This window comes from Numenius arquata, chromosome 7 (genome assembly GCF_964106895.1).
Source record: "Numenius arquata chromosome 7, bNumArq3.hap1.1, whole genome shotgun sequence".
In the NCBI taxonomy this organism is placed as follows: Eukaryota; Metazoa; Chordata; class Aves; order Charadriiformes; family Scolopacidae; genus Numenius; species Numenius arquata.
The window spans coordinates 32,234,541-32,251,932 of NC_133582.1; the positions used below are offsets into that span (position 1 = coordinate 32,234,541).

The following is a 17,392-nucleotide window of genomic DNA, read 5'->3' on the forward strand; positions in this document are numbered from 1 at the left end:
TCTTCCCCAGATCTCAGCTCAATCTCCCCTCTTTCAGTGTCAAACCCTTCCCCCTCGTCCTGTGACTCCCCTCCCTGATCCAGAGTCCCTCCCCAGCTTTTCTGGAGCCCCTTTAGGGACTGGAAGGGGCTCTAAGGTCTCCCCGGAGCCTTCTCTTCTCCAGGCTGAACACCCCCAAGTCAGTTATATGCGCTCTGCCTCAACCTTTGTTATTTGAATTACTCTCTTTTTTTACCCTTATTCATTTAGCACTAAATACTTGTAGGCGAGTTACAATCAGTGAATCCCTTCACAGGGAACTTGTGGTGCCGCAGACCTGCCTGCGTGACCAAGCAAGAAGACTTGGATGCAGGTGCGCGGGAAAAGTGTCAGTGCCACCTTGATGTGGCACTGGGGGACGTTTGTTACTCTCCTGTGAACATGAGGAGACAAAAGCAAAGCGACCAAAGTGGAATTCCTAAATGGCGTGCACTCTTAAGTGTGGCAGAGCAGGAGCACAGAGCGAGGTGGGGGGAGACAGCTTGGGATGTACGTGGTGGGCTGTAGAGGAGACCAGACAGAAGAAGGGTGGACAGGGAAGGGTGGAGTCTTTCATACAAGATTAAAACCTTAAAACACTTACACGTTTCTAGATCTAAATCTGAAAAATGTTCATATAAACAAAAGTTTTCATCCCCCTCTCCAGCTTTCCTTTGAATGCCCCACCAATCTGCCTTAAGCATTTTCTAGAAGGACCCACTCTTGGGAGAGAAATATTAATTCATTCTACATGCCGAGACAATCTTTGACCTGCCTGCTGAGTCTGCCAAAAAGGTGCCAGTTATTGTTGTACTTTTTAAGATGTGAGTGTCTGCATTTGCTAGAATTGAGAAATACAGTTACCTTTTCAGAAGGGCTCTCCTCACCTCGTAATAATCATGTGCCGATGATTTTAATCTTTACTGTAGGCTGAAAGGTTGTATATCCAGTTGCAAATAACAGGAGACATCCATTTTCACCTTATCAGTGAGCTTATAGGCTATTTTTCTAGCGCCAAAGAGATCCGTTTCTAGCAAAGGCCGAACGCTGCGATGGCAGGTTCCCTCTTTCAGGTATCGGGCAGCTCAGGAAGAAGATGCTCTGTCATTCCGGGCTGGATGGCGAGTGTGGGTTAAAAACCGGTGCTGCAGCCTGAGGCGGGCCGGGGGAATGCTAACGGCAGGACTGAGATAGGTCGCGGTTAGAAGGAAGGAAGGAAAATGCCTCGCAACAGATCTGATGCAGCTGGGTTATTTGTATCCCTCGTTAGGAAAGCTAAGCTCTTAAATTTGCAAACCGTGCAGCATCTTCAGCCGCCGTAAAAAGAGAAGCTTAGGGCTTTGCAGGTATGGGCCCTGAATGTGGAGTAGGGGATACCTCCAAAAGCAGGCGTTCCGTATAAAAAATTAAAATTAAAGGCCTCTTAATTATACACCACAGACCCATTACAACAGTATTTATGGAATGAATAATTATTTTCACTTTAAACTCTTATCTATAATTAAAAAATACAGGAACTGAATGACAAGTATAGAAACCTATCTTAGGTGTTCCTTGCCACTTGAGTGGCGCTCCGGTGTTTTATCATGATGTCACTGCTTATAATAATATAATGCCTTATATCATTATGTAAAATGTTGAGCAGGGGTGGATTCATTAGGAAGCCTTGGGGAGCTGTAACCTTCTTGCCCGCACCCTTTTGTTGAGTGTATTTGTGTGGTGGTGGGGGGGAGTGGCTGCACAACCTCCTGCCTCCCTGCAACAGCCTCATCCAGCCCCGCGGATGCGGAGTGCGGAATGGGATGGGATGGCTCGTCTACTCGTTAACTACAGCATCGCTGACTCACGGCTTTGCTTCACCCCGATCAAGCGTTCGTAAATGGTACTTGTCATATTTTCTAATGCGTGAAATTATCTTGTTTGTTTGACACACACACACACACACGAGAGGCGCCAGTGCACGCCTGCTCAGTTCTGTTCGGATTTTCCTGCCTCTCTCGTAGAGGAGACGGTGAGAAAGTTACGCAGCGTGAGCTGGAGGTGAAGGCTGGGCTGGAAAGACAAGTCTGAAACGCAGCTGAGGAAGTGAGGAATAAGAATGCAGCCAGTGTTTCTGCTGTGCCCTTTCCTCCTTTTTCCTATGTCCAGGAATATGCAGTTTAAGGATCTTTTTGCCCTTTTTTTCTGCATGGAAAAACACTAAGGTTCAAAACCATTTGGGCCTTTCCATCTGATAATTCCATCAGGAGAATGTCATTGTGTCTTTTTCCCGTAGTACGAATACGTTTCCCTACAAAGCAAAGCTCTGTTGTAAATAACATGACGGCGCATTTGCTTCTTTCAGGAGCAAAGTGCAGCTCTGATCACATGCACTGCTAGAATTTTGGATGGATCCATGAAAGATCCTCCTTTGTCTGAACCCAAAAATGAAAACCTGCACTGTGTTTTTGCTGTTACTGTCTTTACTCCTTCGCAAATCTTCCCACAAGTGTTGTGTGCTCTTCTCAGCGCTCAATGCAAGGTGCTACTAGTTAAAAGCAAAGAAGAATTTATCTGCACATCGGACAGAATGTTCCTAAAGTGGTATGAATTTCCACGTGGAACTTGATGGAGCTCCTTTGTAAACAAACACTCCTAAAGGAGATGAGAAAGTAGGTGGCCGTTAGCGTCAGGGGAGACCTGCTTCCAGCCAGAACTGATTTTTATGAATCACTTCACTGTTGAAGAGTTCTGAAGTGTACTGCTATACTACCTGACATGGTGCCTTGACACGGTCAGTTGTCGCTTAAGTCCAAGACAGCCTTTGAAAAGCTAAAATAAAGCTCTTCTGCCCTGCAGGTACATCACTTATGCAGTTCTTACTACCCCTTGGTAAGCAGGTTCCCGTATCACTACACTGCAATCTGCAAAGTAGATATTCACTGTCAGTATTCCATCCTAAATAGGACCCTAAATGAAAGGTGAAAAAATGCCTCGACTCCGTAGGAACAGTTCCCAATCCCATCTGCTGCCGACTGCATGGAACTGAGGGCCAGAGTCAGCAAAGAGCTTTTTATGATCCTTTTTAAGAGCACCCTAAAAGTAGAATCTATAATTATATTGGTACATAGTGTTTCACAAAATATGTATAAACATTAATGATGACATGGTTCAGGACTAAGAGTGTCTTTTATATTCATGAGGTAAGCTATGAGGCTTTAAATTATGCCTTCAGATAAAATGACCACTGATGTCAGTCAGGTTCGCTATGGTGGCCACATAAGCAGAATTCATCTCTATGGGAGTACGTTCAGTAGCAGCATTCTGACTAAAGGAGCACCTTCTGGAGAGGACTTTGAAGACTGACTTTTTGTCATCTTGTGACAACGATCAAAACCAAAGGCTTTCATATTACCACGGCACTGATAAATGAGAATTTCAGTTCCTGTGATGGAACTGCACATGAAAAGATTCCCCTGGTCATGCTTCTTGACCTGTTTTAGAAACAAGAAATAAAGGCACTATTTAATGGAACTGGATTATTTTTGCAGTTAAAGAGGTTAAATATCTCAGGAAAAGTTTAGAATGTCTTTACTTGGGTCCTAATGATTTTTTTTTCTTAAACCAGCTCCACAACAGTTTTCAATTTTAGTCAGATGCTTTGATGCCACAGGAACGGCTCCAGGATTTTATTCTCTAGTGGTGATTACAATGTAAGAAATATTGAGCAAAATATTGGGGAGGAGGAAGGAACAAATGACACAACTTAATTGCTCGAGAATAAAAATCCCATGAAGATAAACCACAAGAAATTTCTGTCAGAGATTTGGGCAAGATTTTCTACTGAACCCAATGGGAGACACACTTGGAGTGTGGGAAAAATGGCCCCTCCCTCACACTTAGACCAGTCCCAGAGCTGCTGTAAAAAGGAGCCGTTTCCCACAGCCACCAACAGATGGCTGTTTGGTGGCCCCAGAGTGCCACAAGTCCTCCAGTTCTCTGCTACGTCCCCACCCACGGGACTGCGCTAGGAGAAAGGAGCACAGAAGGGTTCCGCTGGATGGATGTTCTTTGTGCCAAGGCTATTCCCACATGCCGGTTAATCGGACTTTGATATTGTTACTTTTAGAAGCTGAGCCTACATAGAGACCATTGTTGTGTTGTGTAACTGATAATCTGCCCTCATAAGGTGGCTTTTTCCTGCTGTACCAGCCATGCAGTTCCCCTGAAGTCTAAGGGGCTTTGGGCGTACAGAAACAATGCAAATATAACATATTCATGAACAAAACCTCAAGAATAAGTTCTTAACAACACATCTCCACCCTTGAGCAGCTGCCTTAAGTCAGCTTTATCTTTCCTTTGTAGGTCACCAGTTACTCCCTCCCCATCAATTCTATCCAGTCACTAATGGTATCTTCTTCTGGAGCGACACTCAAAAAATCTCTTCTTGAGGTCCTGACCAAGAACCTGAATTTAAGGTTGTTTTTTCTTTTCCCTTGCAGTCTTTCCAGATTGATTCAGGTCTCATCTCTTTACCGAGATACTTTTTCTCCATTCATCTTCAGAGCCTGTCTGAGCCCCACCATTACACTTCCCTTTTCTGCATATGGGCCATCTGGCAACGTGCTTTCTTGAGCTCAGCTCATCACACCGGAACAGAACAGGGCTTGGCAATTTGCAATCCATTTGTTGTGTGCAAAACATTGTTTGTTTTCCTCCTGAAAGAGCTTTATTTTTCTGACTTTTCTCCTACTTCCATCCAGTACCTTCCAGGAAGAGCCAACTGAACAGCCAGGCAGCCCTAGGCTTCCCATCCTCAAATGCCCAACTACCTTTTATGGCTCTTCAGAACCAAAGAGCCTGCTAAGGAAAGGACGCTGTAAGTAGAATTTAGAACAAAGGTCAGCAATAGTCAATTGTTCAATAACTGGATGTGGTGTCTTGGGGGTACACCTCACCTCCCCCGACTTCCTAATGTAGAATTTAGATGTCCTACATGCTCATCTGGGCTTCCTCTGTAGTTAGCGTAATGACATGGGCACCCAAAGGTTGAGCAATCCCGTCGAAGGGAGATGTCTAAGATAAGCGTGAAGAATCAGTGCCTGTCCCTATCAATTAACTATAAAGGGAGCCTACCTGATTAGCTTAAATTAGCCATGTAAAAGTGAGCTGTTTGAAGATAAATTGAGTGATTTGCACTGTAAATGCCTAGCTCCTGTATCACATTATTACTTGCCAGTTAACAGAAAGATCTTAGATGGTCAGATACAGTTTCTGTAATAGAAGGAGAGAGCAACAAAGGCTAGCAAAAATATATGAAGGAAGGTTTGCAGGAAGACACAAAAATCAGATAGGCATGCAGATCTCTTTAAAAATCCCCTTTTGACCAGTTGGCCAGGACGGGAGAGTACAGGGATATGTCTTAGTTTACACTGGAAAGTGTTGAGGTATCGGTAAAAGAAGTTATACTGTAGGTAGATAAACAGTAATATATGACCAGCACTAGGTAAAATTCACCCAGAAATTCTAAGGGTAGTCAGTGATAAAATAACTGAAATACACATTGTGGTGGATAACCTCTAATTTAGAATGACCTTAGCGCCTGAGGTGAGGAATATGGGAAATATGATGTCAGTTTTCAAAACACAGTCTGGAGATACCTTGAAAAACTTTAGCCCTGTAAGTCCAACCTCCATACCGGTGAAATTAGTAGAAACTATATTAAAACAAATAGTGAACATACAGCCAAATCCGTTGTGTTGCATGAAAGTCGGCAAGATTTCTGTAAAGGCAAGTCATGTCTCAAAACTCCAAATTCTTTGATGTCAGCAATCCTCATGTCAGTAATGGATATCCAGGTGAAAGTTTGACTGCTGAAGACCTTTTTGGAAGGCCTCCCACCAAAATGTCTTAAAGAAACTAAGCTGCCGCAAGATAAGAGGGAGACTCCCCTTTCCTAAATAAGTAATTCATTAATAGGTAAGAAACAGAGTTAATGGTCAGTTGTCAATGGACGTCACCAATGGAAACTATAAGTATAGCAGATCTATACTTATAAGTAGCCCGGCAAAGGAGCAAATAACGAGGTGTCGGCATTTGCTAATGATACTAAATTTTTAAGACTAGTAAAGGTAGGGCCGGCTGTGAAAAACAGTGAAAGGGCTTCACAGGGCTCAGTGACATAGTGGCAAAATTGAAGATTTAATGTAAATACATTTAAAGTGAAGCATATGGTGGGGGGTGACTCCTAACTTCATGTATAAAGTGATGGAGCCTGAACTCACCATCATTCTGGAAGATTTCAGTCATAACTCCACGGCTCTAAGTCAGCCCAGTGCTCAGCACAAGTACAAAAAGCAAATCAGATGCCAGGAATTCTTAGAAAAGGAACAGACAACTAAATAGTGAACTTCAGCTCGCCTGGATTTTGTGTATAGTTTTGGAGTCCCATAATCTGTAAAAGGATATAGTAGAACTCAAAAAGCTTCAGGAAGGGCAGCCAGGATGATTAAAGGCATGAAACGGCTTTAGCGAAAGGAATGACTAAACAGTCTAGAACTCCTCAGCCTATGGAGGAGGCAACTGAGATAGAGCTCTATTAAATTGTGAGCGTTAGGGAGAAAGAGCACGGTAAATGGCTGCTCACTGCTGCTTCTAACACAAAAAACCAGGGGTCATCAAGTGAAGCAAAGACGTGGCAGTTTCAAAATATAGTGATTCTCCACATAACATGTAATTAAAATACGAAGCTCCTTACCGCAGGATGTTGGGGATGATAAAATTGTATATGAGTTGAAAGGCAAGGCTCAGGGAAGAGAAGTTCACTGAGGAATACCAAACAAATTGTTGGAGACTAGGAGACTCCTTAAGGAAGTATCACCATATGCTTGCCCTGTCCTGGTGTTCTTTTCCTAGGCGCCCAGCTGTTGGCCAGGTGTTGGGTTAGATCTACCTTCGGTCTGAGCAAATGGCCGTTCTTACATTTTGTGTTCTTGTACGTGATGCTGTGCAGAAAAAGCATAAAACACTCATTAATTTTCCATTTGCTCCCTCTAAAATTCATCTGATCAGAGTTCTAGAGAATTTCTTGTCTGGCTCTCCTGTGGCTGTGTTTGCTGTAATGGAGTTCTTAACGTGTGGGAATTTTATGAGCATTAACACTGCACTATTTTGTTGCAAAGAAATAATATTGGCTATTGACAAACCTAGATAGAAAAGTAAATAGACTGCAATGGACCTGTAACTCAATGAATGATTCAAAATTTGGCCCTCCACCATGACTTTATAATTAGATATTTACCTTTAGGCAGTCAGCTTTAGAAAATATTGAGTTTACATATTTTCTCCGAGAAGTCTTAGCACTAAAAAAAACGCATGTTATCCAATGTCAGGCATGAGGGAGGATTGGCCCCGTACCTCATGGAAAGTCAAGGAGGAACAACTCCAAATTTCCATCTGCTGCGGTTTGGAAATGCAGACATGTCACACGCATACAATAGGGATTTATTCTAGAGGCAGCAACTCATCCTTAACCATAGCGATGATACTGGGCCTCTGTTATAGAGCTGTCTTTAGCGTGTAGACATGCTGATATGTTTGCTTAATAAAATCCACCTTTCAAGACATACGTTAAGTTTACATGATCACCAGAGTGAGAGGGATAAAGCTGGAAAAGAAGAAAAGCAGAAGCGAATTAGTGCAATAAAGGCGAGGATTTAACAGACAGGGTTGAGTAAAATAAATGTGAAACAACAGGTGTCACTGACTCTTATCAGCATTTTTAATTAACATCTGTTTTTTAGCCCAAAGTACTTTGGAAGAGTATATTGGAGTGCGTCTGTATTTAAAGATAAAGATAGACTGTTGAGAAGTTACTAATAGTAAGGGGTTGGGGGAACGGAGCAGTTAGGGGGCGGGGGGAGGCTGTGTTGGCTGGGTGGGTGTTAGTTGCAGCTTAGAGGAACCTGAAGGAAAACCACTAGGATAAAATTGCAAGGTAGGGAAATATCGCTATGGCAACAAAACATATTCTCGTGAAGGAAAATGAGTATGAAAAAGGAAATACAGAGTGCGGGAAATTCAAAGGCAGTACACATTACTAGAAGATAAAAGACTGAATCTAGTTTAAAAAGAAATAAACCATCTTAGTTTCAATTTATATTATAATAATAATTTATAATAGTAATAAATTGCTGTTCCCCAGACTTTTATAGCACCTACTGTTGAAAAAGTCAGAGCACTTGGCGGGCATGAAAGAATTATGCTACACAGTAGGAAAATGTTTGCTATTGCTCCCAACAAGTCCTCCTCTTCGGTGGCTCACCCCGATTGACCAACATCACGTGGAAAATATGTGACATAAATGTCCATAAAATCTGGATCTGTTAACTAATGTTTCTTTGGTTTAGATGTAAGACGGCTCTGTTGTTTTAAACTAGTGCTATTTTATAGTTAATTGAGTGAAGGTCAACAAATAAACGGTGTAGCTTATTTGTACAGCCAAAACTACTACTTTTTCTAGAATATTTCATATGTCTAGACTATTTCTTACTAAAAATGCATTTTAAATGTTTACGTGATGCCTTCTTACTAAACTACTTCATTCAAAAATTAATTTGGCTTGCTTGAAAATCTGACTCAAAAAATACCTGGACAGCTTTTCCTTGAACATAGGAAGTCTGTTCTGAGAAGCAGCACGCGTGTTTACCATAGAGGCATCTGAACTATTTCACACAAGAATACATTTAGGTTTCCTAGAGCAGAATGCCATCCTAAAAGATAGGAATCACATGGTAAGATATTATATTTCTTTTTTTGGGGTTGGGAAAGTCTTCAAGATTCTCAGCCAGTTACAGCCCTCAAGGGCTTTTTCTGCCCAGGGAGTCACACTGTCTGGCTCCCCTTATTAGCTTTCTCTTTCCTCCTATTTTTTTAATTTGGTTTGTTTGTTTGTTTTCTTGCTTCATACCAGAGGGTACCCTTTGATGTGAAGGGCATTCAGTTCTACGCCCAATGATCTATAAAGTTATAGGTGGACTTCCTTTAGTTCAGAGATGCGTAATTTGACAGTAAAGGTCAAGTCACAGAGATTTTTGGGTGGCTTGAGGTATGTGTGCCCATTTTGAATTTTCTCATGGTTATTCCCTAACTTTTACTTAAGACCTATTTGTATATGACCTTTGGAAGGTTCCAGAAGGGATTTCTTTTTAAACAAGTCACTCAGGCCCCAAATCCAGCACTCCACTTAGCATGCTCATATTTAGGGCCCATAGAAAATTATAGGTCATAAACCCATACATTAATGATTTCCTAAATTTGGGCCTGAAGGGATGTATAGATTATACCTGGACAACCTTTAGAGCTTCTGCATGTAAAATACAATTTAGAAGATTATCCCCTTGACTCACATACATATAGACGTGGTGGCGGTTTCTCCATTAGCCCTTGGTGTGCTCTGCAGCACTTTCTCCTCATCAGGATAGAGTATCTTAGAAGGCAAAAAGGTTGTTGACCCCGTTTCTTAGAGGTTTGTGTGTCCAGTTCAAAAGAGCTCATAATCTGAAAAACCAGTAGTGTGAGGTTGGCAAAATAATACCACTGGCATCTCAGAGGTCATAACTTGCCAATGTGTCCATTAATACTTCCATCAGTTCCCTACTAACTTAGAAAACCATCATTTATGAATCTCAGCCATCTTTACAGAGGGTAGAAGTCTCAGAAATAACCCAACGCTGACCAGTTTTGTGAAAATCAGCAACCAGTTAGGGTTAAATAGGATGCAGGGGGTTATCTCCATCCCCAAAAGCTACGGTGGAAGTTCAGCAGATCTACATTCCACCAATTGGGACACGCACTGCTCAACACCCAATGCAGTCTACAATGCCTCTTGCTCCAGTGGTTGTTGGGAGGGAGCAGAGTATCCCCTGCCAGGAGAAGGGGAGCATCCTGTCTGGAGCACGTTTTGGCAGGTGGAGTTACTGCACTGAGACCTGTGTCGGAGGAAGCACAGGAAACTCATTAACACTACTTTTTACAGCTCACATAATAGTTTCTTTCAAAAATTTAAAATGGTTTAAATTTCTGATTGCGATACATGAAACTTTTGGTATGCCTCTGCCCGTGTATGGGTATCAATCTAGTCTAATTGAACTAAACTAATACCCAACAATTAATTGATTTTTGCCAAAGGAGATTGGTAGCGTCGGGGATAGTCTATTTTCCGGACAGCTCATTATCCAAACAAATAATAAGAGATTATGAAGTAACTTCAAAAATTTTGAGATTGAGTCCCATAAATGTTGAGATTCTGAAACACAAACGTACAGTTTGGGGAGAGAGGGCGAGATAGGTTCCTTGTCTTGGGCTGCATTCAGTGGTCTGATTTTCTCTGCAACTATCTTACTTAAAATAAGGTGTCCTACTGAACTCATTAAGGTAAAATATATCAGGCTCTGGTTGACTTTTGGTTAAAGTGTTTTGATTTTTTTTAATGGAATATAAGATCTTGATGGATATATTCCTCCCCAGGAACTCCAAGTAAAGTGCCAGTATTTTAGCATTTGCTATAAAATGCAAGTCTTTGACTAATACTATATTTTATATATGAAAGGCTACGTAGCAATCCAAGTCTTCAGAATTTACTGAAATTTTACTTTGAAATATTTCCTTGAAGGTCAATAGAATATCAGGGCTGTCATTTTAAGGATGGGCTGCTGAAGTTATGCCATCTATACTTGACTTCATTAAACATCAATATTTTCACATGGGAGATAGATAAGATATTAAGCCCTGGACCAAGTTGTTTTTGTTTTTTTTTTTTTTAAATGGGCTCTGAAGCTGTATTCTGAAATACAGCTCCATGTCTAAATCAGTGGTGTTGAGTTCAACAGTTGGTTGAAAACCAATCTGTCTCCATTTAAATCAACCACTTAGCAACCTAGCCACACTTCCCATTCTTTAACCTGATAATCTCTAATTATTCTGGCTCAGAATTCCATTGAAACGGGGTGCAGAGTCATTTTACAGATGTCATTCTTTATTTTAATATTGTCTAATTTAAAAGGAAAATATTTCAGATAATAACAACACTTTTGAGGGGAAAAAAAAAAAGCATGAAAACCATTTTTGTTCCAAAAATTGCTGATATGAGAACTTATGGGAAATAGCTCCTTTTATGAATAATAATTATTATTGTGTTTAAGAAATGGGCAAGATGCCTAGAAATTGAATGAAAGAATGAGCTATTAAATTGAAATATTAAATGAAATAACTGAATTTAAAGTGATCATGTAAACCCTGCAGTAAATGTTGGGATCTGTAGCTGATTGAACATATTTTCATCATCTGTTTTGTATGCTTAAATACAATTGCTTGATGTAAGTAAACACTTGATTGATATTCTGAATACTTTAAAATCTGCATATGCATCACAGAATACTGAACAATTAAAACTTAATTTCAGTGTAGTTTGATTACATGTAAATTATTTCAATATTCATTTTTTCCTGTTCTGTTTGCTCAGTGCATATTTAATATTCACTTTTTGAATGCATATCACCCTTGATTGGACTGTGAGATGAGGAGGACTCTGAAATTCCTTCCATTAAAAAGGATTGCCTTATAAATATTATTTGTGCCACGGCTCTTCCCCTGCAGATTATTTTCTAAATGTTGTGTACCCTTATTGAAGACAAGGAAAAAAACTGCTGCAGCCCTCCTTTATCAGCCCAGCACAAGGAATATGCTTACATGGTCGATGGGCATGTCTAAGAAGGCTTGTTGGTTGTAACTAGTCCCTAAAGAAATGGTTCCATCTTTTCTGCACTATATTTTTCTCTTGCTTGCATGAGCTCTCTCTTCCCTTCCTCCTCCCTCCACAGGATTTTTTTTTTTTTTCTGGTTCCTGGGCTTTTTATGAGATGTTTTAATGCTATGGATAAATATTACAAATATTTTTAAGTTGACCATCTTCAGCCTAAAAATATATCCCTATCTTTACGTGACCAAAGTCAATTTGGGTGTTGTGGAATACAGACGGCAAAATTCTGCCCTTTGATATATTTGTAGAACCTCTCATAAAAATTGAAACGACTTCTTTTCCTTTCTCCCCAGGACCTGATCCGTGCACGTGATTTTGGTTTACAGTATTTAAAATCACCTTATTTCTGAACATCCAGCAGGAGGAAACCCTGGGCATTTAATTATCTTTTTATTTACGCTGGTGAAAGCCAACGATAGCGTCTCTGTAGTTAATGGATAAAAATACATATTTTTCTAATTTCTTATCTGTTTTATTTGAAAATGAAATACTTTCCTGGTATCTTTTCAGTTAAGGCACATTCTTAAAACAGAAACGGGCAGTAGGTCTACCCCTCCACTGTGGAAGGCAGGTCTGGATTCTTCTCTGCCCGGACCATTTTTGCCCCACACGCCCCATATCGTACTGCTTACATTCATTTCCTTCTCCCTACTAACAGCTGTCTTTTTAAATTTCTCAGGATATGTAGAAAGGCTGCCTGAGTGCATATAATAACAGTATTATTTTATTATATGAGAATTTGAACTTCATATCGTACGTGCTAAAGAGCTTGCAGGGAAGCGTTTACCTATCTGTCCTATATAGCTAATCGCATTTTGGGAGTTTTAATCTTGAAGGTCATATTTCTGTTGGCTGTCACTTTGACCAAACAAGTGGCTGAACTTCATGGTTTACAGGCAGATTTCCTTATCTCTCTTTTTCAAGAGACATATAAGCCTTGATTGCCGGAGTTATTGTGAAGTGAGCAATAAGTAAGAAGGTGAAGGAGGGGTGGGAAGACGCTTACTTCAGGACCAGTGCCCTGGAGATGCCATTTTAGAAAGCAAATATTGTACCTTCTACTTGTAGCACAAGAACAAAAGGGGAGGGTGTTTTTCTTGGGGTTTTTTGTTTGTTTGTTTGAGGAGCTGATAAACTCTAAGTGAAATGTGCTGGCAATAGCAAGAGGTCTCCCCATGACAAAACATGCTTATTAACCAGGCATTATTAACTGGAGGTCTCTGTCACGCCATATGGGACTCTCTCTAATTGTTCCTCTAGAATAAAACTAGCACAACTTCCATGCCAAAGAGACTCAAAATAACAAGTATCTTCTAGTAAAGCTAGTTTAAAAAAACCTGGACATTCTTGACTGATTTAATACCGTTTGCCTAAGTAATGCAAACTTGTCACTTTTGTTTGAAACCTCCACCTGATTTTAAAGCAGTTCCTTTTGTAATATTTTATCAAGTATCTGTGATTGTTATTTCCAGCTCTCTTGGTTTGTGAAGGGCATTTCTTGGATAGTCTTCCACACACCCCCTTTTTTTCCTCAGCACAGATCTGAAAATAATGAGCTAACTTCACAGTTTTATGAATAGGGGCCATAATGAGACTGAAGTATGTATGTTGATTAAAGGAAAAAAAAATGGAAATCTTTGTGAAACAGCAAAGAACTGACAGCTTTAAGGCCATGATTCCATTCCGCGGGTCAATCAAATGAAGAAGTTACTTTACATTTTTGCCTTGGCTGAAGCAAATGGCATTCAAATAGTCTGTATAGTTATAACTTTGGAAAAACAAAATAATGATGCAGACAGTCTTTTTAGCTAGTCGTATAGCCGGTTTCTGTTTGGTTTCCAATTTCCCCTCTAAGTACTAAGAATGTATATTTAATCCATAATTGAAAAGAAAAATGTGCCGGAAAAAGATATACATGATAGCTATTCGAGATACACATATTTTAACATGTACTTATTTGTCTTAATTAAAGCACAGCTTCAGAAGCAGCATTACATCACAATGTATTTTAATGGACAATCCTTCTTGTTGAAAAGCTTCAGATACCCAGATGTGCGTGATAAACCGGTGGTGCGCTGCCTGTTCCCCGGTGATCAAGAGGTTAACCTTAACTCATCTCTTCCCCTCCCTTAAACAAGTTGGGTGAGGAGGGCTGCAAATTAGCGCTTGGAAGACACAGCAGGGAGATCAGCTTTAGGGAGGAGAGGATTCCCCACTCCAACTCTCAGGAACCTCACCTGGAGAGAGCGTTTCCTTTTCTACTTAAGCTAACATATTATGCCTTCTTGTCACGAATGGTGTTCCATGAGGAAAAGTCCTCGACGGCTCTATCTTGCCATCTGCTGAATCATTCCACCTGGGCAGCAGAAGAGGAAAGGGAGCAATAAGGCTGTAGCAAGAGGGAGGCAGAAAACCACCACTTCGGCTTTGGCCAGAAAGAGAAATCCCAGTATGGTACATCATGGCCCACATAGGGGTCTACAAGAAAGCTGGAGAGGGACTTTTTACAAGGGCGTGTAGTGATGGGTTGAGGGGTAATGTCTTCAAACCGAAAGAGGGGAGATTTAGATGAGATATTGGGAAGAACTTCTTTGCTGTGAGGGTGGTGAGAGCCTGGCCCAGGTTGCCCAGAGAAGCTGTGGCTGCCCCATCCCTGGAGGGGTTCAAGGCCAGGTTGGATGGGGCTTTGGCAACCTGGTCTGGTGGGAGATGTCCCTGGCCAGGGTAGGGAGGTGGAACTGGATGGTCTTTGAAGTCCCTTCCAATGCAAACCGTTCTATGATTCTGTGGTTCCCACCAAGGGGAAGAATCCCCACGTTTCCCCTGTGCTCACACTGGCCTGAGGAATAGCACCAGCGTTGCCCACTCTTTCCTAAGATACCCTCAAGGTAAAGAACTGTATAAATACTGGTATCCATATGATGCTACCAGACAACATCCATTGAGCAAGCACAAGCAACGCCTTTCTAACACCGAGAAATCACAATGCTGCTTTTTCCCCACTCGGGCAAAGAAGGTATCTCCTTCCCAAACTTCGAGCATCTACAACTGATCTATTGTTGAAATTGTTAACAGGTGAAAAAGAGAAAACTTTACCAGTAATGGGAAAAATACAGAAATCCTTCTGTATGGAATCAGAATGAAGCCGTTTTACTTCACAACTGAAATAAAATGGGGGAATTTTGTTGCTTTGCATATCTAAAAATAGTCACCAATTCTATTTTTGTTGGTATTTTTCAACAGTTTAAAATGTGCAGTTGAAGAAAATGTGTACAAATAGAATGGTGGCTACATCTAGTGCAAGACAGGCATTAGCCCAGTGCAGAATTTCCTGTTGTGATCAGCGTTCACCAGTGCGATGTTGTGTGTATATTCTCAGAAAGCTTCTGATGGGTGGCTTGTTCCCTCCCACTTCTATGGGATTCCCAAGGTTTGCAAACAAGAGGATATGTACAGCCTTCCACAGCATCTCCATCCCATGTAGGCATTTGCTGTAATGCACCAGGAGATGGTGGATGGTCTCTGGATGGAAGGAAGGTGGCAGTCGGTGTCATTACGGAAGGAAGAAGCTGTTGCTCATCAGGCCCTCAACCCATCACAGTAATGGCCTCAGTATGCCATGATACGGCACACACGGGTTAATGGTAAAGGTGAAGGTCCACATCCTCGCTGCTCTCTTCCTGCTTTGCTGCACCTCCAGGTGATACTCAGGTGGTACCTTCTCGAGCACATCTAGAAGTAATTTTTGCTTGTGGATTTTACTCTTTTTCTCCCTGTTTTGCCTCATTGACGCAATCTTCACCATAGGATCTTCAGAAAACTCTCATGAGTCTCTGCTAATACTGGGCTGAGGGAGTTAGAAGGCAAAGCAGTGTCACCCCCTACCTTTTCCAGTCCTTGGGGATTCATGACTGTTTAGCATGGCTTGACTGGATTATCATCTTTAGAGAGCTGTATTGAGGGGCCTGTGAGGACAAAAAATCCGAACTTCTACAAGGACCTCTGAAGTCTTGTGAGATTGGGAATTAGGCTTTTCAGTAGATGATTTTGAGGTTCCAACCAACATTACTGGGGCTAGCATTTATCAGTGCTGTGTCTGCAGTACCTTCAGCTCCCTTCAGATTCAGCTGGTTCTGATGGAACTCAACACTGAACATAACTCTTGCTGAAGGTTTCAAACGATGAAGACGGTTACAGGTAGCCACTGTCTTACCTCAAAGTATTGCAATCTGAGTATGAGCGTATCAAGTGTCCCCAGTAAAGCTTTGGCATCGCTTTTGGAGAGAAGGACTTCATCTGCCCGTTAATGAAATTTGACGCAGGTCTTGAATTGTCCTCAGTGAGTGACGTGTTTCCCTTTTCTTGCAGGTATCAGAGATTCGAAAAAGCATTTCTGCTAGCTGTTGACATAGGTGCTCGGGACCTGTTTATGGTGAGTCATTTCTGGAGAAAGAGGCTGTTGTCAGGATGTCAGTTGTCAGCTTTTGTCAACATGAAAATGGATCCATGTCATTTGCAGCCTTAGACACATGCTGAAGACAGAACTATTCTACCTGGTTTGCCCTTTGCCATCATGAAACTTGTCAATAGGAATTGAGTATCTTTAAGAGTCATTGACATTTTCCCTAGCATGGCCTAAGGGCTATTCTTTATTTTCTAGGAAATAATGTATATGTTTTTGAACTTTCCCCTTCTTCATCTGTCCTGATGTGGGTGAATGTCATCTTTCACTCTAATAAGCTTAAACGTTTCTAATCCTTTCCTTTAAGAAGTGCAACTGCTGAGTCCTGGACACAAGAGCTGGCCATATCCCGGGGATCCTGAATGCTCTTAGTTTGTCTCATAGGGTTTTGTGAAAAGTGACAAATTATGAACGCTTCTACAGGTACTTTTAAAACAACAAAGCTCAGCAGCATCAACCCAAGGGTTTTTACATTTCATGCACTCTCTGCCCCCTCCCATTTAATTAGCTACAAAAGTAAAATTAACCAGCTCTTAAAAGGTCCTCTGTGTGAGCTCTGCAGGAGGCTCTTGTTTTATAAGATCTTGCACCACAATGTCACAGTGAGGTCAGATGGACAAAGCCAATCGTGCTTTCCTAGTCTCTCAGCATGTTGCTGCTCCACAGCTGATTTCATTGTTTTCAAAGAAACAATAGGAGAGGGGCTTGTTGAAAAAAAAGGGCCTTTGAACGATTCGTTTGCTTGACTCTTTTGCATAATGAAGACATTCTGTTGTTTAAATTAAGCTTTGACACTAGATGTTAATATCATTTATCCCATTAAGTCACTTGCCCTGCTAGTTTGATCTTGATATTTAAATTGTATGTTAAATTACACAATTAAATCCTGCTTTTATGGGTTATGAAAATTCCCTTCTAATTATATAAAAAGTTGTGTGAACCTTTTGATGTTTTTTTCATGGCTCTAATCATCTGGCTTGTTCCATCTAATTAGAAAGATGTGAATACTGTGATAAACTTTTCTAAGTATGCATCAAAAGAATGTGATGGAAATGTCAGACTTTTAGGAAATTCATTATACGTTTCATGTTTACTCTCCTCGATTTTTTCCTCTT

General features: G+C 41.0%; 1 protein-coding gene across 1 annotated transcript in view; it reads left to right on the forward strand.

Moving 5' to 3' along the window:
* Positions 1-17,392, forward strand: part of WDPCP (WD repeat containing planar cell polarity effector) — a 162,979-nt gene that overhangs the window by 94,248 nt on the left and 51,339 nt on the right. Inside the window, exon 14 of the mRNA XM_074150725.1 lies at positions 16,184-16,247. Within this exon, the coding sequence (XP_074006826.1) occupies positions 16,184-16,247 (64 nt within the window). The remainder of the gene's footprint in view (positions 1-16,183; positions 16,248-17,392) is intronic.